The sequence below is a fragment of the Mastigoproctus giganteus genome, chromosome 1 (assembly GCF_048544385.1).
Source record: "Mastigoproctus giganteus isolate SK-2022 chromosome 1, ASM4854438v1, whole genome shotgun sequence".
Classification (NCBI taxonomy): domain Eukaryota; kingdom Metazoa; phylum Arthropoda; class Arachnida; order Uropygi; family Thelyphonidae; genus Mastigoproctus; species Mastigoproctus giganteus.
Window position 1 is genome coordinate 104732041 of NC_143575.1, and position 26864 is coordinate 104758904.

The window sequence follows — 26864 nt, forward strand, 5'->3', positions numbered from 1 at the left end:
TGTCTAGTTCTTCCTTAAATTTAAACTACCAATTTCCACATCACTAAATGGCAGTTTATTCCAACAGTCAATTACTCTCTGGCTGAAAGCAGATTTTTGCACATTGATCTTGCAGCTGTCCTTTTTCAATTTGAGTTTGTCCCAAAAGGGTAAGAATGCCATCATCATTAAGTTTACTTGACCTGTTTAAACCCTTAAGTGCTCCTCATTAGATCTCACTGCAATTTTCAGGAAAAGTCGTTTGTAGTAATAACTGTGCTCCATAATGTTCTTGACTAATCTGGTTGCTCTTCTCTCTACCCTTTCCAAGAGATCAACATCCTTTTTAAAATTAGGCTTTGAGACCTCTTTGCAGTAGTCAAGATGCGGCCCTAACAATTGTCTTGCACAATGGAATAATCACTTATTTGTCCATGCTGGCAAAGTTCCTGTATATCATTGACAGTCCCATGAGCCATTATAGCAGCATGTTTGCACTGCTCGGACAGCTTTGTGTCGGTCTACAATTACCCTAATGTCTTTTTTATCCTTCATAACTTTGGTCTGGTGTTTTTCTGGGATTATTGCACCTTATAAAGTAAGCCAGAAAGGAAATAATTACATTTAAAAGTTAAAATCTTTATATTAGAGTGGTACCAGTGTTAATTTTAATATTCCTTGTTGTAGACATTTGATCTCTATCATTAATTGGAAAAGAAGGGAGAAAAACCTACTTCACACCTGCTCCATATAACTTCTTTCAGGAGAGAAACGAGTTTATTATTTATTTATTATATATTTTTTTAATGAATAGAAAACAACAGACTTTATTTAAAAAAGAAAAAAAGTCATATCTTACACATCTTGCTGAAAATTACTGAACCCTAAACAAGAACAAGCATGCTATACTGAATCCAATAGAAATTATTAATTTAATAACATTTTAAACTTGGTTCCTTCTGCTGTTAAATTGTATATTCATTTTGTTGGTGCACTGCTGTTTATAAAAAGCCCACAGAAATTATTCTTTTGTTAAATAAATTAATATGTCGAATCTCAGATAGAAGTATGCACAAGAGTTTGAACATAACATCACTTTTCTTAATTTAGATATTACTGGACTCAATAATGCACTAAAAATAAAAATATACATAAAACCAATTCATGTAAGCATTGTTTTGTTCTTAATTGCACTGTGGCTATAAGGTTAAAAATTAGTTCTCTTTACTTAGTTTATTCAACACGTTTTCTTGTACAATGAATTGTCTTAATTCATAAAAGAAAGTATCCCCTCCTTACAACCTATTAATAATATGTCATGGAGCATTTATATCTGACGTATTTCTTACTGCCCTGTTTCATTGCTATGTATGGCACAGGAGTTTGAGAATATATTCTGACAATACAGAATGTTTCGTAAAACTCACATTTTTGAGGGATGCACCATTAGAATTCATGTATTGTTGATACCACATTGGTACATTTTTCATTAATGCCAACAGCCTGTCTTGATTAAATATTACTGATGGATTCAGTGATGTTTGCCTTTCAGTTCAACACATTGAGAGCATTTTTTTTTTTTTTTTTTTCCAACTATGTTAGGAAAATGTCTGGCAGGAAGAAATCTTGAAGAGTAGTATAGCCTAAGAACAGGAACAAACTGAGAAATGAGTGTTTCTTGAATTTGCATTGTGTTTTCACCTTGCTGGTACTGTACATCATTCAAAACATCCAACCTCCTCCATTGCAGTTCTGGAAAGGGAAAAATGATCCAGCAACGAAGTGGTAGTGGTCAGAGTTGATAGTTAACTGGGCTGTTTCCCTTATCAAAAAAAATATGGCCCAATGATGATCTCTGCTCTGACAGTGTGTTTTTATATGGCCAAGTCCTCTTTAATGGAGTTCTCTGGGATTGTCCTCCACCTGCATTTTTTTTTTGTTAATGCCACCTATCTGACTGAAGTGTACCTCATTGGTAACGCTGGTATTGTTGAGAAATCTGCATCCTCCTTACACTTTCAGAGCAGCCATCAACAGAAGTTGTGTAATTTTCCAGCATCATGTTGAGCTGTTTCAGAACCTATCTTGTAAGGACATAGGTGCTGAACTTGGTGGTGTGTATACTGTACATTTCTTGCACAGTGTAACGACTTTGTGCTGACAAACTGGTCTGACTGACTTGGCTGAAATTTTCCTGACTGCTACAGCAAACGCATCAATTATTTTTGGCATTCTTATTGTTGGCTGTAGCAAATGCAGAGCTGACTGAACATACTCCCTTTTTCTTTGGGGCTGGCTGTGGTCCTGGGATAATGTGCATGGATACAAATTTATGTGTTGTGAAATCAATCTGATATGCTGTCACTAAAAGCACACAGTTAGCAGTTGCACTAGTAAATTGGCTGCAATAAAACAGTTACATCGAAGATGTAAACTCCTCTGGTCTCGGTTGTCTAGAGCAGCTTTTCCCAAGCTTTTTTAGTCACGGAACATTTTTCATCTCAACATATTCACGAAACACAAGTTTGGCAAGGGCCAAAGAAGTGTTGCTAATATTTTATTACATAGGGTGCACTGTGCATCAGGAGCATTTTATTTCCAACACATGTAAAGCTGAAATTCAAATAACTCAAATAAAATATAAATTCAAATAAAAGACCAAAACGAAAGTATAATTACTTTCATTTTGGTCTTTTATTAGTTGGGTCCTATTATTTCACTTTGGATTTCTGGGGAACAAAAGACTGTAATTGTTCATTCTCACTTTGAAGTGTGACAATATAAATTGTGTTTGTTTTCATTGACCACAGTTGCACTACTAGAAGTACTTTGCTTCTCGTTTTAAAGTTCCTTTTTTCAACCACCAATCCATGATCACATATTTTAATAATAATATTTCAAAATACTAATAATTATAAAAAAAAAATTTATACAAGGAAGTGAGTTTAGTTATGATATCGGTTCGCGTCCTCCTCTCCTTCAACCCATGTACTCCAGGCTAAATTGCATACAAATGGCATACGAGATCACCATATTGCTACTTTTTCATAGTTGTCATTACTTCTACACATTACATGCAAAGTTCTACACATTCTATGCAAAGTATGCCAAAATAAAGTGTTCTGCATTCTATTTGATTATTAGTCTATGCCAGCATATTAATAACCAAAAAAAAATTGTTAAATATTATAATGATACAGAAGTGATATACTCTTACAAATATGCAAAATTTATTTTATTTTATTTTTTTAATTATTAATTTTGATTTTTCGCAGAACACAGTTTGAGAAACGCTGGTCTAGAGATATAAATGGAAATTTATTTTTTAAACTTCTTAAAGGACAAGACCATATTTCAATAGGAGTTCTTCTGCCTGTGAAGTCTGCACCGACGTGAGCATCACTTTAATTCTCGTTGACGTGTTGTTCCTCTCTTGAAACGTTTTTTGATTTAGCACATCATGGCCTCAATTGCCTTTATGCCATAAAAATGCCTTAACCATTTTTGGAGGCAACTTATTCCAGTGATTTCAGCAACTTGCTGGCTGAAGAAAAGCTTTTGCAGTTGAATGTATAATTATTCCTCCTTAATTTGAATTTCTGCCACTTTATTTCTTCAATTATGTGGGCTACAGGACTTGACAGTATCAAGTTCTGTAGTTCACATAATCAAAGTTTCTTCTCATGTGGGTTCCCTTTTGCTGGTATTACCAAGTCTTCTTGTCTTCAGCCATTATTAAAACTCATTCACATCTTAGGTGTGGCTTCTTCCTGGACCTGTATAGTATTCCAAGTGTAGTCTTGTGATTAAGCTATACAATCGAATCATAACCTCTATTTCTGCAAGCGAATTTCAGGAAATCAGTAATCATTTGTTTGTATTCCAGTAATCATTTATAAGACGTTGTGGGCCCCTCCTTGCATCTTGCCTTCATTTCAGAGAGGGTCATGTTTTCTTGTACGTAGTGTCATTTTTGCTTGTATGTAGTTGTCATATTTGCTTGTATGTAGTTGTCATTTTTAATTTGACCACTTCAAGTGTTTGTTGTTTTAGGTTGGTTATATCCCAAATGTAAAATTGCAGCATAAAAATACGGTTTATGCTTACGGTAATTTAAATTGTTTCATTAGTTGATGAACCAAAGAAATGTCCATAATTTAGTGGTATTTCTGGATTTTTTTTATCATTAATGTTTTCACTGTCAATTTCATTATTCATATTTAATTTTCTATTATGCATTACAAAGCTGAGTTTTATTAGATATAAAGGGTTTTTTATTTAATTATTTGCACCTTTTATGAATGCTGACTTTTAAATATTAATTAAATGCTTGTTTTCTTAAATATAATAAATGGTTTTAATTTTGTCTTATATCCCATTATGGTTTTCATCTCATAGAATTAATACATTATACTAAAAGTTAGTTTTTAAACATTTTAAAAATACCATAACTTGTATTTTACTTTTCAGTTTTTTTATTTTTTATTATTTGAATTAGGATCTGACTAAGGCAGGAGTGCTGATCTTTGCCAATAAACAAGATCTAAAAGGTTGCATGTCATCAGCAGAAATATCTGAACAGTTAAATTTAACTTCCCTTAAGAAACAACGGTGGCAAATACAGGCATGCTGTGCTCTCACTGGTGAAGGGTATGTCTCCTGAAGTTTGCATCATAGCTTTGTCATATTACTAGTTTTATTGAAAGCAGACTTAAAGTAAGGCAATTATGTAGTAAATTTAATTATACTAAACTATAATTATATTTTAAATCTTAACAAAGCTTAATTTTGTAGTCATCAGCAAGCATTTGAACAATTTGAATAACAGCCAGAAGAATACTTTAAATGTTAAGAGGCTAGAGGATCTGATAAAAGGCATTAACTTAACTAAATCTAAATGAAAAATAAAATATTCAAAATGAAGGAAACCTAACTGCAGTCAAACAGAATTATAAATACTTAAAAAGATGGATTATTGATAGCTGCATTCACTGAAGCAAATTTGTTAGTCAATTAATGAGCAGCTAGCCACTCTCACTAGCTAGGCTGTTTCATTACTGTCACTTCTTGTTCCAGAAGTGGATAAGGTGTGTTTTGTACATCTGCCAGTTAACTGGTGCAGTGTTTCTTTAACTTTAGTAAGGTGAGGGGGACCTGAGGTTACAATTTCATGTAACCCAAAATGCAGTGTTTTCATTCTTGTTAAAAGCACAGTAATGCATAATTTATATATGAATATAAATTATTCATTATGTGTTAATATCAGATAAGGCTAGACAAATTGTATACAATTTTGTATGGGTTTTTTAAAATAATTTTATTTAAATCCAAACATAAAATTGAATTTGCAAGAAAACTAAAAATAATGCCATAAAGAAGGCAAATATTAAATTTTAGTATCAAAGTAATTAATTCTGCCACAGCTGATCATTCATCTCACTTTATAGTAATATGAAGAGTCATGTTTGGTTTGCTGACACTAAATAAATCACTGATGTTGGGCTCAATAGTAGAAAGGTGAATTCTTAGGTCCAGTATGATATTTTATTTGATTCTATATTTAGACTATTAATAACAATGGAGAAAATGCCTTTTTGCATAAATATGTAGTACAGAATCCCATTAAATACTTTGAAGCTTTGTTCAATAATGCAGGATAATAGACATCATCAGTGGCCCAAACTGCCAGTTATATTCACCAACAGTTGCTCTCAGTTTGCAAGATATTTCATATTTTATTTTTCCATGTATTAGTTTTTGGTCTATCTTTTCGTATTAGTTGGATGACTCATATCAGTTAATTGAGAAGTTCTGGATTCAGGAGTTTTGTAGATCTTGCTATGGTGGTCAATTTCTAGATTATTCTTCCTTCATATGCTCCCTGCATGTTAGATGGATATATAAAACAAACTTCCCAGACAGGTCAATCACTCATAGTTATAAGTGTGTGAATTAATTGTTACATGTTAGTACAAGCAACCCCAGTATAACACAGTACTTCTACAACATGCTTTCAGTATAACACAATTGATAAATTGTGGCAATCCTCAAGCAACACGGTACTTATATAACACGGTTAGAGAATTTTGGCAAACCTCTCTTAACGTGGTATTTTTGAGCATTTGTGCGGAGAAAATCCTACTATTATTATGTTGGATGCAATTTTTCAACATTTCCATTCTTTTTTTTTTTTTTGTGAATTCCGTTATGCAAAAAAAAATTTTGGGAAATCCCGTATTTTATTTTATTCAGAAATTCCTGTGTTAGGTTCTGTGCTAATGAACTTGAGCTTGAGACGACAAAAAAAAAAAAAAAAAAAGACTTCAAAGCATTACTAAACTTTTTTCTTAAGAACCATATTGGAATAATTTCTCTGTTGTGAATTAAATTCCAGTTCTAAATTATTCCTAAGGAACTTAGTCATAATTTGGGTAACTGCCGATTTATTAAAAGAATGGTTTCTAAATTTTATGCCAGCTGTGGAAAACTATTTAAAGTGGAAAAATCTAATAAAAGTTTTATTACTATTGGACAGTGCTCCAGGCCATTGAAAAGATTTAAGTCATCCAAAATGTTGAAGTAATGTTCCTACCACCTAATATGTCTTTAATTCAGCCATTATATCAAGGCATTATATCTGCCATTAAAACTCATTACATCAGAAAATTTACAATGGATTTTGGAAAAAATTGATTCTGAATCTGTTGAAGTGATGGAGGCATGGAAACATTTCTCAATTGTAGACTCTATCGAATCATAACTTTATTGCTCAAAGAAATAAAACCGTCAACATTAAAACCATGTTTGAAAAATGTATGGCCAGAGCCAGTTCATTCAGGAAATATGGTTAAACCGGTAGAAAACTGAATTGGTGTGATAGTAGATATTGCTAAGTCGGTAGGAGGAGGAAAGTTTGATGATATGACTACTGAAGACTTTCAATAATTACTGGTAGAAAAGAGGCTGGTGAAGCTGATTTGATGGAAATGGCATCAGAGGTAAACCAAATCAATTCAGAGGCTGATAGTGCAGATTAAAATTCTGAAGTTCCAAATTTTACACTAAAAAGCATACGGGAAGGTATAAACTTAGCCGAGCAATTAGAATCATATATTTTCTGAATGCAAATCCTTCGACTGAGGAACACAAATTTCATAAATGCTTAGCTCCATACAATGCAATTTACAAAGCTCTATCAAGCAAAATCAAACGATCCCAGAATACTAATTTTTTAAAGATAGCAGAAGATACACAAAATCTAAATGCTGCTGCAGAAGGTTCAAAAGGTGAAGATATTCTGCAACAAAACGTTCTCATTTGATTGTGCTTAGCAGCACTGAAGAGGCAGAAAATTAAATGAACTTACATTATCTAACATATATGTATCACAATTTGTAAGATGTTTGTTCAGTTATTATTTTTAATAAAAATTAAGTTTCTGATAGTTATAAAATTATGTATTTTTGTTAGCTTTAGGAACGCAACCCCCCCCTTTTTGTACTGGTTCTTAGTCCCGTATAACATGGTTTCACACTGCATGAGATTTTATGGGAACCTAACTACCATGTTATACGTGGGTTACCTGTATACTCATATGCTATAGTTTTACTGTCAATTGCACTCGAAAATACTTCAAAATGTTACATCAGTGCATTAATTCAGCAGATAACTTTTTTATGTGTGGTAATTGCACAGTTAAATCTCAGACAATCTATAATGCCCTGTTAAAGAAAACATGAATTTTGACTGCAAATAGGTGATCAGGAAAAGAAGTGGACTGTTTGTATGTGCATTTTTAAAGTGTTTTAAAAAGTACACTTTGCCATTTCCATTTCGAATTTTTCTTGGATAACCTTGGACATGTTAGTGATGAATGTGGTGAACATTTTCATCAGAGATTTTTCTAAAATGTAGAAAAGTACCCAGGACTGTAGAAACTGAAATTCTGGGAGACTTGCTAGGCATTGATTAGAGATTCCCAATCATTACAAAAGAAAAAGCAAATGAAAAAAATTACCATATTTTTTCACCATTTATTGTAATACTTGCCAAAATTTCATTGAAAATTGCAAGTAATGTGCATTCCTTTCTCAATCTGTTGATGCTAGGCTTCAAATTTGGATTCAGTTTATCAAAGTCAACGAGATGTACCATAATTTAGAAGGAAAAAATCAGAAGATTAAAATTTGTTGTCCGGTCTTATGATAAGAGTCAAGGTGTTGAGAAAGTAGTTTAGTCATTTAATATTCTGACCTTTTGATTGGTTGTTGGTTATCTGTGACGTAATTGTTTTAATTTCTGAAGAACTATGTTTTTGATATCAAAAACACACCCCTGTACTTTGAAGTCATTAAAAGGAAATGGTTTTCATTTTGCAGATTTTGCCAGTGTGACATTAATATATCACACAATGGGAAAAGTGAGATCACTCACTATATTATGTGCATAAAACACATTTGTAACTTTTTATCAGGAAGAAAACAAAAGTTTTTTTTGTCAAAAGTGGAAATGCTGATTTTGATGTTATACATGCAGTGTGCCTTTTTACTTAATTTTTGGTAGAACAATCTTCCCACAACTGTAACAGATCATGATGGTCCTTTATTCAGAAAAATTCTTTCTAAATCAGAAGTCACTAAAAAAGTATAGTTTGGATAGGACAAAAGCAACAGCTGCAATATTTTAATTGAATTGGTATAACTGCTAGAGTTGTGCAGTGTCTGCAAAGTGGACTATTTTCTGTTTTGGCTTATGGCTATAATGATACCACGATTTCCCATTGTTGTAATATTTTATGAAGATAAACATTGATATATTTCCATCTGCTTTGGAAAGTCATTCTCCTGGGTGATAAAAAGGGATCTGATGTTTTCATAATTTATATCATTATAAAATAATAGTTGAACACTGTAATAATGCTTTCTGTGCTGACAATGTTGCTGTTATGGTAGACCATAAGAATGTTGTTGCCACAGTTTTAAAAGAAACAGCATCATGGACTAATTATTATGGATTGTATTTGTCATTTAGTCCATTTATCTGCAGAAATAGCTGCAAAATTAGCCAGACAAAGTGGATGGAATTCTTGTAGAGATTTCAAGATCATAGCAAATCATCAAGAAAGTACTAAAACATTTCTTACCCAAAAAGCTTTCACTTCACAGAAATTTGTCAAGAATAGTTGACCATTTGGGAGCTGTTGCTTACTTTTTTTTAAGGAGGTGAATACCTAGAAACCTTCATTTGTGTGCTGAATTTTTATAATTCCAAAGTCTAGATAAAATACATCAGAGTCTAACTCTGAAAAGAAAAAGCAGAAGAATAACTTTGAAAAAAGAAAGTCAGGCTTAGTTACAGCACAAAAACAGTTGATATATTACACAGTCACATAAGGATAAGGAACAACTGGCTTTGAAAAATCAAGTACTTTATAAGTTAAAGACCTGTTCTCGAAATTTGAGTTCTAGTGGTATTAAAAGTAATTCATCGCTTGAAGTACCTTACTACTCCATTCATAACAGGAAGAAAACAGTAATTTGGTGGCTGGAAACAAACTATGATGCAGTGACCAAGGAACTGGATGCAAAAAAATAATTTTGACACATATACCTGGATTTTAGGAAGGCTTTTGTTACTGTTTTACATAAGTCTGCTATGCAAACTAGAGAAATGTGGCATTAAGGACAAGTTGCTGCCATGGATAAAGGGATGGTTAAGTGGAAGAAGTCAGAGAGTAGTTATTAATGGGCACTGCCCTTTGTGGATTAATGTTATTAGTGGAGTTCCCCAGGGTTCAGTGCTGGCCCATTGCTGTTTTCAGTAGTTTTCAGTGATATTGATGATGGTATATCAGGCTTAATGTCTAAGTTTGCAGATGATACAAGGTTAGCAGGGTAGTTAACAACAGTCATCAGGGTGAGCTACTGCAACAAGATCAAGGAAAATTGGGTTAATGTGCTGAGAAATGGCAGTTGAAGTCTAACAATGACAAATGCAAGGTACTGCATATGGGGAGCAGTAACCCCAGAGTAACTTATCAACTGTGTGGTACTATACTCAGACTAGTGAAGAATGAAAAGGACTTAGTGGGTAATTGTGCAGTCAGACATGAAATTCCTTGAACAGTTCAGACATGCTACCAGGACAGCTCATGGGGTTTTGTCAGTGATATACAGAAATTTTGCTAGCAGGGATAAGGAGGTAATTATCCCTTTGTATAAGGCCATGGTGGTTAGGCTGCATTTTGAGTACTGTATACAGGTTGGGAGGCCTCACTCTAGGAAGGATGTAAAACTGCTGAAACTCAAGCAGAGCAGGGCAATCAGATTGATAAGTGAACGAAAGGGTGCTCTTACCTAGAAAGTCTTCATTTCTGCAAAATGCAACATCTTGAGATTAGGCACTGCAGGAAGCGTTGATTTAGTTGTTTAATTAAGCTGAATGTTAATGGTATTCTTCCACTTGCTGAGACTACTACACACAAGAGGGGGTCATAAATTCAAGTTGAGAAAGTATAGTTGTAGGATAGATGTGCAGAAGTTTGCCTTCAGCCAGTGAGTTGTTTATTGTTGGAACAGGCTTCCAACAATAGGCGAACTGTTTTTTTTTTTTTCTTTTTTTCCTGGCTGATGCTGTATAAGTTTACTTTCTTGCATCATTTGCCATTACTACTAATTTACAGAGGTAACTGAGGGTAAAAGCAGTAATTACAGTACTGTAATCTTAATTTCAATTCTAGTGAAAATTATGAAATCCAATATTGCAAGGGTATTTTAATAGAATTACACAGCATCTGTTTGCTAAAGAGAAAGCATATCTAACTAACCAGCATAAGAGAACTAGTTGCAAAAAATAATTTTGACATAATTAATGTATAAATTACAACAGTTTGCCATTTGTAGGAAGGTGCTGTGGCAGATAAGCAGTTGGTTAAATGATAAAAGGCAACAGTGCTTTATAATTTGCTATTTTTCTAAGTGAACCGGAGTCATGAGTGGAGTTCATTGATTGGTCCCTTGTTGCTTCTTTTATTTGTTACTGGAATTAATGAAAGTATAAGAAGTGTGAAGTCATAAGTTTTATTATGTTGTAAAAGGTAGGAAGATGCTGAATGATAGTAATTAAATTATGCTGCTTCAATAAGACCTAGATATTATTTTATTGGTCTGAAAATGGCAGTTCAAGTACTGTATTGATAAATGTAGACTTCTGTGATTGGGTAAAAATAATCACAGATTTTCTTGTTATTTGGGGCACAACAAACACAAGGTTAAGATTGGATATTGTACAATCCAATACGAGGTTCTCTCAGTGATAGGGGCAGGTTTCCAGGGCCATGTAGTGTTTTGTATATGAGTTGGAATTTCTCTAATAAGATGAAAGAGATAAGTGTTCCATTTTCATTTTTTGAAGCACTTGTTATATTTCACCTTGAGTATTGTATACAGGTTTTGGGATCCTATTGAAGGATGTGAATCTGCTTGAAAATTTGAAGAACAAGGTTAATTGTTGATATAAAGGAGGATTCCAATTGATAGTGGTACCTGAGCTTTGTGATTGCAAAATCTCAAGACCAGACATCAGCATGGGGACGTAATCAAAGGTATTTAAGGCATTGAAAAGTTTGAATTAATTAAATAATGGGGTTATTTTCCTTTTTCCAGTAGCCTAAGCTAGAGAATGTATTTAAATTAGTGAAACATAGTTGTAGACTAGATATAATAACTTCTAAAAAACCAAAGGGTTAACTTTTGGAACAGCTCACCACCTATGCTTGTAGAACTGTGTAAATTTAAGGTTTGGACTGCTACCTGGATAAAATGAAGTTTTTATGCATGCAGTATGTTTGAGATTCCCATATTCCTAATCCCAAAATTCAGCACCTATAATCCATAACATTCTTGGTAAAATCTGAAAATGGAATGCTGCAACGTGTTAATTTCAATTCTAATACTAATTTATTTTTGTATAATACACTAACTTATTAATGTTGTATACAAAAATAAGTTAGTACACTAACTTATTTTGTATACTCTGCTTACTAACTTTCCAACTGTATGCTCACTAGAGAGAGTTGCTTTCATTGTAATATGACCACCTGTCCATCACTTTTAGAGGTTATAGTTTTTACATTGTTCATGAAATTTTAGTGGAAAAGAAATTGTCACTTAGTTTTTTTGGACAATTTTGATTGAGAAATAAAAAAACCAACCCATTTTGAGTGAAAAAGGATGAATTTCATAAAAATAAGAATGTGACACTGTCATCATATTAACCACTGGCAAATGAGGTTGACTTTTGGATTTAAAGCAGCTTCTATTCAAATTACAGTGTCTTTTATTGCACGGAAACATTTTTCCAACAGCCCCGAATGAAAGTTACAAGCTAGACATCCTTTTATGCCATCAGTAAGCAAAAATTACCAAATGACATGGTAATGACTTATTTATATCACCCAATACTGACTTACATATGAAACTTGATCAGTACCGACTTTTGTATGTAAAACAACTATCAGTGGAATTACAGTGACACAATTCAAAGAAATTTTTAAACAATTGCTCAAGGGGATCTTCACAAAAGCCAAAAGATGGGTATCCTATTATGCCCTTGATAAAAATTTGTGAGTTCTCACTGTATATCTATCACTTTGCTGTTCTTATGAGCACAGTGGGCTGAAAAAGATTTGCCATGAAATACAGCCATAACACATGTGGAAGGAGAAACAGCGCCATTTGCAGGTATGAGGTACTCATACCTGCCACTAGCATTCAGATTTCTATTGAAACAGTTTTACGTACAACTTTCCAATGTAAAGCTATTCCGATTGAAATTAGAATCGAAATTAGAATTATTGCTTGAAATTTTTTTTTTTTTTACAATGGCCCAAGGGGACCCTGCTAGATGAACAAAAGTTAAAAGCTAGTTATCATTTTGGTAAAAGTTTGACATTATTCGCTGTATCACCTCAAAAAGGTTTTAGGGCTGAAAGCCTCAGACTACAGAAAATTCACTAATTGAACAAGTTATTACATAGCATTGTGTTAGTTCATAGTGTAATGGCATCATTTTTGGTGAAATGGCACATGCCACCAATGAAAGGTCAACAAGCACTGCAACCTATGGGTGGTGGTATCTGCCAAGAATAACTAACATTAGTCTTCTCTGCTGGCGAAGCATTGCTATGCAAGGTAATGCAATGCAATGGAAACTCATTGTGAAAGCATTCACAATATGAGATATAACAAAAACAATGCCATTTCACCTACTTCAGTGATTTACTATGAACTAAAATGGTGCTATGCACTAACTTGTTTGATTAGTGAATTTTCCGTAGTCTGAGGCTTTTAGTCTTTACTGTCATACACCATCTGGTATCTCTCATATTGTGGAGTTATACTTCATAACTGGGTTGTTGCTTATGGTATCACCAGGGTATCTACCTGTCTACCAATGAGAGGCCAACAAGCCTTGAAATGGTGCCGTCTGGGTGGTAGTATCCAGTGTAAGTAATATTAGTTTTCTTCACTGGCGAAGTGTTGCTTATTCAAGGTAGCGCAACTCGTCGTGAAGGCTTTCATAATATGAGATATAACAAAAAAGATGGCATTTCACCCCTACTTCTGTGATTTACTATGAACTGAAATGATTCTAATAATGCTTAAACACTCATTTATACTGAAGAGCACACTCCCACTCACACATACCATTGCAGCATCTAATATTTTGTAATTTACAAATAAAAATAAGAATATGATAAAATTATTTAAAGAAATAGTGATACTGAAGTATTAAGTTTTAGAGGTTAAGAGTTTAGATAACATGTGCATCAATAATATATTGGTGGGAAGTGAGGTAGCTACTGCCACCAGATGTAACTTAGTTTATATCATATTCAGCTGATTCTGATTAGTAGTACCAAGGTTGTCACACTATGTAAATGGGGCATGGTTTCTTCTCCTTGTCTCAAAAGCTTTTTGAGCAAAGTCAGAGAAGGCCATGTAATGCATCTCTTCAGAGATGAGAATTTGCTCATCTCCAAGATTTATAGGTCCTATTTTGATGATTAGCATACATCTGTGGGGATGGTAATTTGGGCAGTCATATAAGACATGGGCTCAATCCTCATCAGCACCACAGGTGCATTTAGGATCTTGGAGTAGACCAGTTGACATAATTCTGCATTTAAGGAACCATGCCCTGTTAGCAGAAAAGTTGCATACAAGCATGGTGCAAACCAGGTTGGTTGTCATGAGGGATACTGCAGTTACCTGTGGCAGGAATCCCCTAGTGACTTTCCCTTTGTTCTGATTGATCTCACCTGTCCTGCCATAGCTGTTATTGACAGGTCAGTATTCTCTTCCTCTCCTGTTTCAGTTGAGCTGCTAGGTTGATATTTATCCCTATGATCTGGCAGGAACTTGTCTTCTGAGTCTGTAATTCAGACCTGTCCTTATTACTTTCAAATCTAGTGGCAGTGCACCAGCCAGGACATGCGGAGCAGGAGTGCTGATGGCGTGGCATGCTCTAATTATCGTGATTAGAATGACACACTGGACGGATCCTAATTTCACTTTGTTGTTGACAAGCAACATCCTGGGAAACCATGCTCTAGCCCCATATGTAATGAGGGAGATGACCCTGCAAACAAATTCAGAGGTCTTCCTTTTCTTTTTAACCTTCAGGCATTTCTACTGATTCTAGCTATCATGCTGCCATAACTTCTCACTTTTTTACCAACGTATGCAAATGAGGGAAGAAGATCAGTTTGAAATCAAAAATTACACAAAGATATTTTAATTCTGTTGTCAAGGCTATTGTTTTCTCAGTAATCTTTGTCTTGGGAGGTCTTTGAATATCCAGTTTACCTTTTAAAAGTATAGATTTAGTCTTTGTGCTAGAAATAACCAGTTTATGGGTGTTTTTCAAATTCTGAAGAAGGTTCGCGGCAATGTTTGCATGCTGTTCCAGCATGGCTCTTCTGGTATTAACCTTTACCTCAGGAGTGGGCAACCTCTAGCCCACAGGCCAACTCTGGCCTGTGTACGTGCATAATCCAGTCTGTGGTTGTTTTCAAAATATCTATATGTATTTTTGAATTAATGGAATTTCTGGTTTAAATTTAGAAAGTACTCTGCACATTGCTACTACAAATGATCCAGATATTGATTCACTGATAAAAATAAACCATCAAATCTCTTATTAAATACAGTTGAACTAGGTTATAACAAGCATCAAGGGACCAACAAAATTTCCTCGTTATAACCATTATTCACTATATCAGTGATGAATTAAATCTACCTCCTATTTTTTAAAATTCTCAATAACTTGATAAAAAGATAGAGTCAGAAAACAAAAGAAATATTAGAAATAAAAAAAATATATATCAGTGCATTATATACCTACATAGTATTTGTATTAATATTTGTATTCGGTTTTTAAATCGATCCAGCCAACCATTGTTCCATACAAAATCGTCATCCAAATTGTTTAGCAAATTTTTCCACTTGACCATTTAAGATCGGATCATCTGTTGAAAATCCAGCACTTTTCTGTGTAGTGAACCACTGAAGAATGCTTCACCGATGTTTGTAATTCGCACTCTCAAAAAAATTTTTTTTTTTTTGTTTGTTTATATTCTTTTCCAGTGCCAATATGTAAACATGTTTATTCTTCCACAATGTCGATACTGTCGAAGAGGACAAAGAAAACTTTTTACACACTTCAACATTTTTTGTTCCACGTTCTAACTCAGTGCTACTCAAAGTGTGGTCTGCAGACTGATGCTGGTCCGTGATGAATTGGAAATTGGTCGCAGATGTTACCAGTCCCCTGTGATTTACAAAAGTACTGGTCTGTCGATGGATTGGAAATAAAAAAAAAAACTGGTCCTTCACCACAGATACTGTAGTTTGAGAAGCACTGTTCTAACTGTCAAATAATTTCCACTTTTTCACCAATTGAGAGACACTTTCTTTTGTTAGTAGACATGTTTCCGAAGGAAGGGTTTGTTTCTAACTGATTTTACTTTAAAATGACAGTAAAGTGATCTGCATACAAAGTTCTTAGAATTCCCAGAATAAATTTATGGTACAGTGAATACAGGTAGCCCTCGATTTACGTCGGTGTTAGGTTCCTGGGGGGACCAGGCACAAATAGAACGCTTTATATAATGGAGTCAATCGGAAATCACAGGGTTAGGTTCATGGTACAAAAAATTTTACCTACCACTTTGCATCGATTGTTTTATTTTATTATCATTCTTCGTAGTTGTAGTAATAGTTGATGGAGGCATATTCGTAGCCCTACACAAACATTAGGGCGGCTTTCATCAGATTCTATCCTCCGAATATTGCACTAGGATTCAATTAACTACTTTTACCGGACATGGTGTGTCTTTATTTTATTAAATTAAAAACTTTATAACACAATTGGAAAAAACTACACACATCTATTATTATTAATTAATTTATTAATAGCACAATTAATAAAAAAATGTTAGCGTAATAAATTTCCAACACATGTAAATAGCGTAAACAACAACCAACTGAATGCTTCACAGCATGAACCTTTACTACCCACATCCATGAGTGGTTACTTTGAGGGCGGGAATCTTTCTCGTTTCTGATACGAATGCACTTATTGCTGATTGACTCAGATTGTCCTAAATCACATGAACAGTGCACGATACATAGCACAGTATGATGCCGATAAATTTTGTCTGACGAATTTAAACTTTAAATTTATTTAAAAAATGCAAAAAAAATTGAAAAATAAATAAATAAATAAAAATAAAAATGGCATTGTGGTTAGTGATCGACGCAAATCGGACCGGCGCAAAACAGGGGCTACCTGTACTAGGCAATCTGTATATAGGGTAATACGACAAATGGAACATGAATGTCACTATTGTATAGCCCCAGTCCCTGAAAGGACAAGGTCATAAATGCCAAGTTGTCCTTTTCATTTGTTGTCTATTCCAAGAATTGGGATTTTTTGACTACCTGAGGAATTAAGAATGTTTTCATAGTTACCAAAATTGTATAGTATGTCCATGTAGTATGATCGTTATAACCATGAGCATTTGTATGGGAATAAGGGTAAATTAAAATCATTATGGCTTTTTGCTGATTACAGCTGTAAACTCGTTATTTCTGGGCTGATTATAACCAAGTTTGAATATATTATAAAATAAAATATTGCAATTTTTGTAATTTTATCTTAATTTGTATTTCGTTTTTCTTATTAATAAAATGAATTAGATGAATGTGTATGTATAAATATAATAAATAACAAAAATGTTTGACAATTTTTTTCATTATACATCATCATTTTTTTCATTAATCCCCAAAATTGGGGAAAGCTAAAAAAAAAAAAAAAAATTTGACCCGCATGTAGCTCACAGACATTTTATTTCGCCCGCCGTTTATGAAGGTTGCCACCCCTACCTTACCTGGAAAAAAAAGTCATTTGAAAAGACAAGCTTGTCCACTTGGCCTATTTCTGTCCTCAGGAATTCATCCTTAGCATTAGCATTAATAGAGGCATATGATGCAAGAAAGCAAGCTTATGCAGCATCAGCCAAAAAAAAAAAAACCACTCCCATTTCACCCCTCAGTTCGTTCGAAATACCTGTCCAGCTTGAGCCTTAATTTTATTTAGGCTATCAACTTCCACAACAAGGGATGGAAGTCTGTTCCACCAACCAAATACCTGCTGGCTAATGCCAAATTTCTGCACATCTATCCTACATCTGTCTTTCCTCAATTTGAATAATGCCCTCTCAGGTGATTATACTGAGCAAGAGGAAGAATCCCATCAGCATTGAGCATGCTCAAACCATTCAAGGCTTTATACACCTCTATCAGATCACCTCGCCGGTGCCTAGTCTCCAGACACTGTAATTTGCAAAACTTAAGCCTTTCTTCGTAAGAGCAACCCTTTGTTCCATTCACTAATCTTGTTACCCTTCTCTGTACTCGTTCCAGCAGCTCTACATCCTTCTTGAAATGAGGCCTCCAGATCTGTATGCAGTACTCAAGGTTTGGCCTGACCATTGCCTTATACAAGGGAATAATCACCTCCTTATCCCTGTTAGACAAATTCCTGTATATCATTGCCAAGACACCATGAGCTACTCTTGCAACCCGTCTGCACTGCTCAGAAAACTTCATATCTGCTTGCACAATTATCCCCAGGTCTTTTTCATTCTCTACCACTGTCAGTATAGTACCACAGAGTTGACACGTTTCTCTGGGGTTACTGTTTCCCATATGTAGTACTTTACATTTGTCAATGTTAAACTTCATTTGCCACCTCTCAGCCCATCTGCTCAACCTTTCCAGATCCTGTTGCAGCAGCATAGCATCAGTAGTGTCCTTAACAACCCTGCCAACCTTTGTATCTTCTGCAAACTTGGTCATTAAGCTTGATATACCATCATCAATATCATTTATAAATACCGAAAACAACAATGGACCCAACACTGAACCCTGAGAGACTCCACTAATACCATTAGTCCACGATGAGCAGTGTCCATTAATTAGCACTCTCTGTCTTCTCCCCCTCAACCATCCCTTTATCCATATCAGCAATTTGCCTCCAATGCCACACTGCTCCAATGTGTGCAGCAATCTTTCATGTGCAACAGTATCGAAAGCCTTTCTAAGATCCAAATATATAATATCAAAGTTATTCCCTACATCCAGTTCTTTTGTGACTGCATCATAGTATCCAATCAAATTGGTCAGGCAAGCCTTTCCCTTAACAAAACCATGCTGTGTCCGAGCTATAACTGAAGTCTTGTCTAGATGATCCTGCAGGGTTTCTTTAACCAGTGCCTCCATTAATTTTTCTGGAACAGAAGTTAAACTCACATATCTATAATTACTTGTGTCAGCCTTTGATCCTCCTTTGTGAATTGGGGTCACATTTGCACATCTCCAGTCTATGGGTATCTCCCCTGAGTCCAAAGAAGCTCTCATAATTATGGCTAAGGGTTTGCTTACTTCCTTTGCTGCCTCCTTTAATATAACTGGATAGATCCCATCCACCCCGGGTACCTTTTTTATGTTTATCCTCAACAATTTCTCCTCCACTTTACTCTCAGTTATTACAAGATTATCTAGCTTACTGCCAGAGTTTACTTCACCTCTGGCATTCCCCTTCCTGAATAACTCCTTATGTGTGAATGTAGATGCAAAATACTCGTTTAGTTTGTTAGCTACCTGAGCATGATCCTCCCCTGTTGTACTATCAATATCCAGTGGACCAATCTGATTCATCCCTTTCCATCTAGAGTTTACATAGGTACTCCCAGCAGTCTCTTTTCTGTTTTTCTTTGCATCCTTTGCCTAGGATTTCTCATAATCTTCCTTTGCCTGCCTAATCTCCTTTGTGACTTGATTACAGACCAGCTTATATCTGTCATAGGCTTCCATGTCACCCATGCATTTATATGTATCCCATGCATTTTAATTCTCTGCCATATGTCTCATTAGTTCATCTGACATCCATTTAGGACTAAACCTTGAACAATATTTCTTAGTTGGTATGTAAAGCCTAGTAGCTTCCAAGATAAGTTCTTTGAATGCTTCCGATTTTGAATTTGCTGTTGGTAACATCATCAGTTGGTCCCACTATATAGAATTTAAATACTATCTCAAACCATCGTAGTCGCCTCTACGAAAACAAAAACCCATCCCTTTACCTCTGATGGTAGTTACCTCTTTGAGTAAATTCCACTTCAGCACACTGTGATCACTGCCAACTAGTGGTTCCTTTATCTGCAGATTCTTAATGCATGAAGAATCACTACTGATAATGAGATCAAGAGTATTACTCCCTCTATTTGCCTCCCGAACATGCTGATGTAGAAAACAATCATCCAATAAATCCACAAAAGCCTTGCTAGTGTGTGAGTGACCAACCCACAAATTCCAGTCAATATCTGGGAAATTGAAATCCCCCATTATAAGACTCTCTGATTTACTGGCCCACTCTATTTCCCTGTACAGTTTCTTATTGTACTCATCAGAGTCATTAGGCCTATAGTACACTCCTACTCTCAATTTTGATCTCCCTATGCTTATGTCACACCAAACTGACTGACTGAACACTGCACTGTCCAGCAATGTCGACTGGGGCTTCACTTCCTTGGATTTTGTGTTTCTTAACTAATAACATAACCCCCCCCCTTCCTATCCTTTCTGTACACATTGTACTCCCCCAATTCCAGTTCTGCATCTATATCTGTGTGACACCACGTCTCTGATATCCCAACAATATCTGCCTTTTTTTGAGCAATACATCTAATTCATGAAATTTATTTACCAAACCCCTAGCATTTGTATACACACAAGTATACATGCATCTGTTCTTATTCTTAGCTATGCTAACACAACCCATGTGTTTACTTGTACCGCAATGACTCCCAGCAGTCTCTGATATACCCTGCATCTTGTTTTCGAGGCTGCTGCTCATTTCAATAGAAACAGTGCAAGAATCACTTTCACCTCTGCCTGTGGCTACTGTTAATCTATTAGTCCTTGTATCCCCCCCAAGCTAGCAGTTTTCCGACCCACCTAACACTGCCTCGATAGCATCAGCAAATATTCTTGCACCCTTTCTATTAAGTGTATCCCATCCCATCCCTGTAGAATCTCTCCTGTTAACAAGTACAGACCAGGCTGAAAAAAATTCTACCCCCTTGAGCCTTGAACAATCTTTCCAGGGCCAAATTGATCGACAAGGCTCTCATCATATACTCCCTCCTATCTTGTCTGGGCAGAATTGCAGACACTTTCAAATTCAACTCTAATTCACGGCTTTTTTTCATCAGCGACCTGTACTTGTTAAGTAATTCCGCCGGTCTCCTACTCTTATTATCATGCATCAGGTTCCAAAAACAGGAGCCAGCACTGAATCCTAAAGTTACCTATGGGTATCCATGGGTAACTTTCCTTTGTATAGATTGAAATCTTGTTTGTACTGTTAATTTTCTGTTGTGAAGGCATTCCTTTATACAGTTGTAAAGGTTTTGGGATATGTCATGCTGGAATATCAAAGGATATTCCAGCATGCTTTGATATCCACCATAGACTATCAAAGGCTGCAGCAAAATTAATCGAAATAGCCTGCATATAGTTCTCGAGTGGTTTGTGCTGCTGTCATTAGTTTGTTCATTGCATCCTCAGCCTAACAACCAGGTTTGAAGCCAAATTGTTTGTCCGACTGAAGGTATTGTGCTTCAAAGAAACAGAATATTAATCTTCCCAAAACCTTTTCCAGTACTATTAACAAGGCTATTGGTCTGTATGACTTGGGACCTTAATTAGAGGTTTGCCATTTTCCACGAAATGGGAAAAATAACCTTTTTTAGGCAATTATTGTACAACTGTAGTGGATGGTGTAGTTGGTATTTTCCAAATATATTTACCATCTCTGGATCTCTTAATTTTTTCTTTAGTTCTGGTGAGTGCAGAGGTTAACTCCTCTATTGTAAATGGTGGTTTTATTTCTATGGGTGCATATTTCTCATTGCATTGTTGGTTTGTTCAGTGGTGAGAGCTTGGTCATTTTTTTTGGGAACAGAGTCAAGAATGTTATTGACTTTTGTCCTGTGTGTAGGTTGATTGTCCAGTCACAGTGTACGTGGTGTATACTAGATCACCTTTAGGTAGATTGTTGGTAACTATGGAGTAAACAACGTCCCAAGGGTCTGCATAACTGGAAGTACAAACAAGTATTGTGGAAGTACCATGCTTCTGTAGCAGAAACTATTTCTGCATTGTCAAAAAAAATAATGAGTGAACAGCTGTGTGGAACAAAAGTAACGTCAAGAGTGAAAGAGAAAAACAAGTATTTTAGATGCTGAGGAAGCAATATTTGTAATGTGCTTGTGCCAAGAGAGATTAGAAGTCAGCATAATCCCCAAAAGAGAGATATCATTTTGCCTAGAAATCGGAGTGTCACCAAAGATAAGCAGAAGAATCCTTTTTGCGAGATATAAGACAAGACTGAGTTATAGAAGGATTGAAATCAACTAAGTTGTCTTTGCCCCACTCGAGAATTACCTGAAGATCGGCATTTAAGGAATTGGTAGCAGATTTTCGAGAAGTTGAAGCTGATTGAGCAGGAGAAGGTTTCTCAAAATGGAAAGCGGAATGCAATGTACTATCATTGACAAAACTATGGATAGGATTTCCAGTCAATGGAAGAAGGTCATTAATATACAAGAGGGAAAGAACTGAACCTTGGGGGACACCGGCATTTGTGGAGAAGTTAGAAGACAGAGAGCCATCTGCCGTCACCCCAAGTGAGCGATTAGAGAGAGAACTGGATAACCAATTACAAAAAAGAGTTGGCAAACCATAAGATGGAACGTTGTTTAGAAGACCTTTATGCCAAACACGATTGAAAGCCTTTGAGATGTCAAGAGCAACTGCTTGTGTTTCACCGAACCTTTCCATTGAATTAGTCCATAAATGGGTAACATAAACCAAAATATCACCAGTGTATCGACACGGACGGAATCTATACTGGTTGATCAATTAACCGCCAACTGGTTAGTTGGCGGTTAATTGATTTCTCCATTAATTTAGAAAGAGTAGAAGTAATTGCAATGGGACGATAATTGGATGGCAGGGATTTGTCATCCTTTTTAGGAACTGGCTGGATATGAGCAAATTTCCAAGAAGAAGTAAAAACACCTTTGGAATAAGAAAGTGAAAAAAGGCGGCAAAGAACAGGCGTAAGTTCAGAAGCACAGGTTTTGAGAACAAGTAGAGAAATACCATCAGGACCTGGAGCTTTCTTAGCATCAAGGTTCATCAAAATCCTTCTGACATCCTTTAGACAGAAGATCACAGGAGGCATTGAATGGAGCGTGTTGAGAATGGGGGAGGTGTTTTACTAAGATCATTAATAAGTGATTTAGAAGAAAAATGGGATTCTAGCAGTTCAGCTTTATCCATTGCTGAAATGACAACAGAACCATCTGGTTTGGACAGAAGTGGGAGCAGAGATGGACAAAAGTTGCGGCCAATAGCTTTGGTGAGAGACCAGAACGCTTGGCTACCATTAGGGCAAGAAGCAAGCTTTCTACTCTTAGCCTGTTCAAACTCGTTTGGACTGATTAATAACTGCTTTACAATTGTTGCAGCCGACCGGGCTAGCCGAGTGGGTAAAGTACCTTTCCGGCAACCCAAAGGTCGCGGGTTCGATTCCTGCCTCGGGCTTGGATCAAAGTACTGCAAAAACCTTGGGAGGTGCAATATGGCCGCAGAAGCCGATGCGCCAACAACTACCAAATCAAAAAAAAAAAAAAAAAAAACAATTGTTGCAAGCTTTGGTGTAGGCAGAAAATGAAATTGAAGAATTAGAAACAAGCCAATTACAATATGCAATATTCTCTTGAACAGCCTTAGCACATTTATTGGAAAACCAAGGTTTAGATAAAGGACGAAATTTTAAAGTGGAGTGTGGGATAAAGGATTCCATTCCTGCAAGAATAATTTCACTGACACAATCTGAGCAAATGTTGACATCAGAAGTTTTGAAACGGTAATCCGACCAAGGAAAAGAAGAAAATAAATCTCTCAGATCATCCCATTTTGCATTCTTGTAATGCCAAACAATATGAGGTTGGGAATAGCCATGAGATAAAGGCTCCATTGGAGAAGAGACAATCACCAAGTTTTTATCTGAGGTGGCTAAAGGACCTCTCACTTCAGCCATGTACTTAGAAGGGTTGTTTGTGAGAAAAAGATCAAGCGTGTTGGCTGTATGGTCAGGATTGTCCGGCGTTCTTGTAGGTAAATGAACAATCTGTGCAAGGTCATTAGTCATAGCAAAAGCCTCAGCATCTTGACCAGCTGGGTCAGTGTGACTAGAAAACGGAAGCCAGCTGGAGTTGTGTACGTTAAAATCACCAAGGAAAATTACCTCACTGTTGGGAAAGTTGGACTGCAGAAAGTCAAGTTGCAAAGAGTTCCAAGTGAGAGTGGAGTTGGGAGAACGGTAGAGACAACAGATGAATTTGACACAATGAGGTAGAGAGATTTTAAGCCAGAGAAGATGGAAAAGAGGAGATTCCAAATTACCAAGTCTCTGACAGGGAATATCAGAACAGACATATGCACCACCTTTGAGGCGAAAGGAATCATACAGCGAATAATTTGGGCAACTGACATGAGCAGTGGTTGAATCAACTGATAACTGAGATTCTGTCAGAAAAAGTATATGGGGTTTGTCAGACTGCAAATGGAAATGGACATTGTTCAGATGAGAATTGAAACCACGTATATTTGTGAAATGAATTAGGAAGTGTTTGGGAGGTTTAGAACTTTTTGCAGATAAGCTTACTCTATTAGTTTGACAATTCATGGTGTATTCAATAGTAAGAAAAAGTGGGTGGGACATGCTGTATGAAGCAATGAAATTTTTGGATATTGTGTACACATGGTAAGAACATACCCAGATCCTTGACATAACGTGGTGTGACAATGCCCCCAACCTACACACACTACTTGGACTCCCTCCAGTCACTATCTGGCAGAGTAGAGGTAGCAAGATTATACACTAGCTGATCCAGAGGCCTCCTAGAGAGTTAGCAATAGGTTCGGTCCGGTGTACTAACTAGTGACCGGTTTGTGAACACCATTTTAGAGCTGTACCTTCGAAACGTTAAGGAAGATTGGAACTCGCCACAATGTTCATCATAACCTCAAAAGTCATCAATTATACTGCATGATGGAAGAGATTGGGAAGGGTTAACCGGAACTTAGCTCTGGAGACTAAACATGGGTTCCACCACTTCAAGCCTCCAATAAGCAAAGTGGTGGTATTGCACCGGTTGATGAGAGTCATCTACCACCTAGTACTGCCTGACAACACAGAGGGGTGGCATTCCTCCAAGTGGTGTGGGCACCACACCTCGACCCTTGCTTCCATTGGTTCACACCTGGGTGGTCACCCACCATGTGCTTGTGCATGGAGGTTATACCCAGGATTACTAACATTCCAACCATCGCGAAGGTTCAAGCAGAGGATTTGGCTGCCACAGACTGTCAGGACTTCGCTGAAATTGGGTCTATTTGACTTGAGTGTCACCCAAATATCAGTTCCAACAGCGTTTTAGGCTCCCAGGTAGCAAGCACAGCTTGTCTGACATATCTGAGAGAATGTCTGTGACAACCTCAAGGACCATGAACAATTAACACAGAGGGGCGGTATTCCTCCATGTGGTGTGGGCACCACACCTCGACCTCTGCTTCCGTTGGTTCACACCTGGGTGGTCACCCACCGTGTGCTTGTGCATGGAGGTTATTAACAGTCCCACCATCGCGAAGGTGCAAGCAGAGGATTTGGCTGCCACAGACCGTGCGGACTTAGCCAAAATTGGGTCTACTTGACTTGAGTTTCACCCGAATATCAGTTCCATCAGCGTTTTAGACTCCCCGGTAGCAAGTACAGCTTGTCTGGCATATCTGAGAGAATGTCTGTGACAACCTCAAGGACCACGAACAGTTAATTCATGAATATAAAAATGATAATTAATATTTTATAAAAACATTAATAGGGGAAAAATAGTAAAAACAGATTTGTTTGTTTATGTATTTTTAGCAGTGGATAATGTTCTCCCTTTTATTACGTGGCTGCTCATGTATAAAATTTATTAATTTAAATATTATTTGTAGTTGTATTCTAGAATTCACTGAATTAGGCATTCTGATAAAATTTCTTGAAACAAGAAAATAATACTATCAAAGTATCGTAAAAGGTTAATAAATTTAATTATATACATTATTTTTTAAGAAACCATTTTATTTTTATTTATTTTTATTTTTTTTAATGTTACAGGCTATATCAAGGGCTGGAGTGGATTTATTCTCAACTGAAAAGCAGAAAGTGACCATAAGTTTCTATAAATAAGTGCTTATACAGAGATTTTAACTGGGTTGTCCTCTAATGACTGTGATACCCTTCTCTTTGGGACAGCAGTCACTTTTATCATATCAAGTTCACTGTCATGGATGCTGATCATCTTTTGGCATTCAAAGAAAGTGGCCTACTTCCAGTTTTACAAAGGACCATCTAAATGTGGACAGTTCTACAGAGAAATTTTAGTAATGCCATCAGTGAACAGCATGGGGGAACACTTTTCTGCAGCAATATTGGATTAGTTTTCCCAGATAATCTTATAAACATTTCTGCAGTGTCACAGAAGACATTTTATCAGCCACAATGTAGAAATGTACAGTTTTTGAGAACAACATTCTGAGTGATATCTGAAATATCTCATGTTGCAAACCACTTCCATACCATGTTTTCTTACAAGTATGAAATTGAGCATTTGTTGGTGACATATTAAATGGGATCAGTATTCATGTGTTTGGGAATTAATGAACAGTTGGTATTGAGGGAGGAACAGAAAAAACTAAAGAGCTGATGGAAAGATTTTAGGGCAGCTTTAAAAAAAAAAAGTTTATAAATATTCTCTTTATACTCTGTCTTATATTGTCTCTGTTGTATTTATGACTTCATTGTACAGGCATAAGTGTATCATAGCCTGATTTTTTTCCCCCCCATGTTTATTCCATTTTGATAACAGTTTCTGACATTTTAGAATTTTTATTATTATTTTTTTTTTTGGAAAATATGTATAAAAACAGCAGCAGCAGTTCTGTTTTAATATATACAATTACTCAACTTTGAAATTATTCATTTAAATTATTTATTATATCTACATTCTGGATTGTAGAATACATTATGAATTATGCATTCAAATATGAAAATTTGCTCATAACTATTTTTTTATGTATTTCAAAGGTCTTATGTAAGGAGCTCATAAAAATGTAATATATAAGTAGAGTTTATAATTAGTT

At 35.8% G+C, this 26864-nt stretch overlaps 1 protein-coding gene across 1 annotated transcript in view; it reads left to right on the forward strand.

The window, feature by feature from the left end:
* Nucleotides 1-26553, forward strand: part of Arl5 (ADP-ribosylation factor-like 5) — an 88717-nt gene extending 62164 nt beyond the window's left edge. The window contains exons 5-6 of the mRNA XM_090381632.1: nt 4478-4629; nt 25840-26553. Coding sequence (XP_090237758.1) covers nt 4478-4629; nt 25840-25891 — 204 coding nt within the window. The 3' untranslated portion in view covers nt 25892-26553. The remainder of the gene's footprint in view (nt 1-4477; nt 4630-25839) is intronic.
* Nucleotides 26554-26864: the final 311 nt, after the last annotated feature.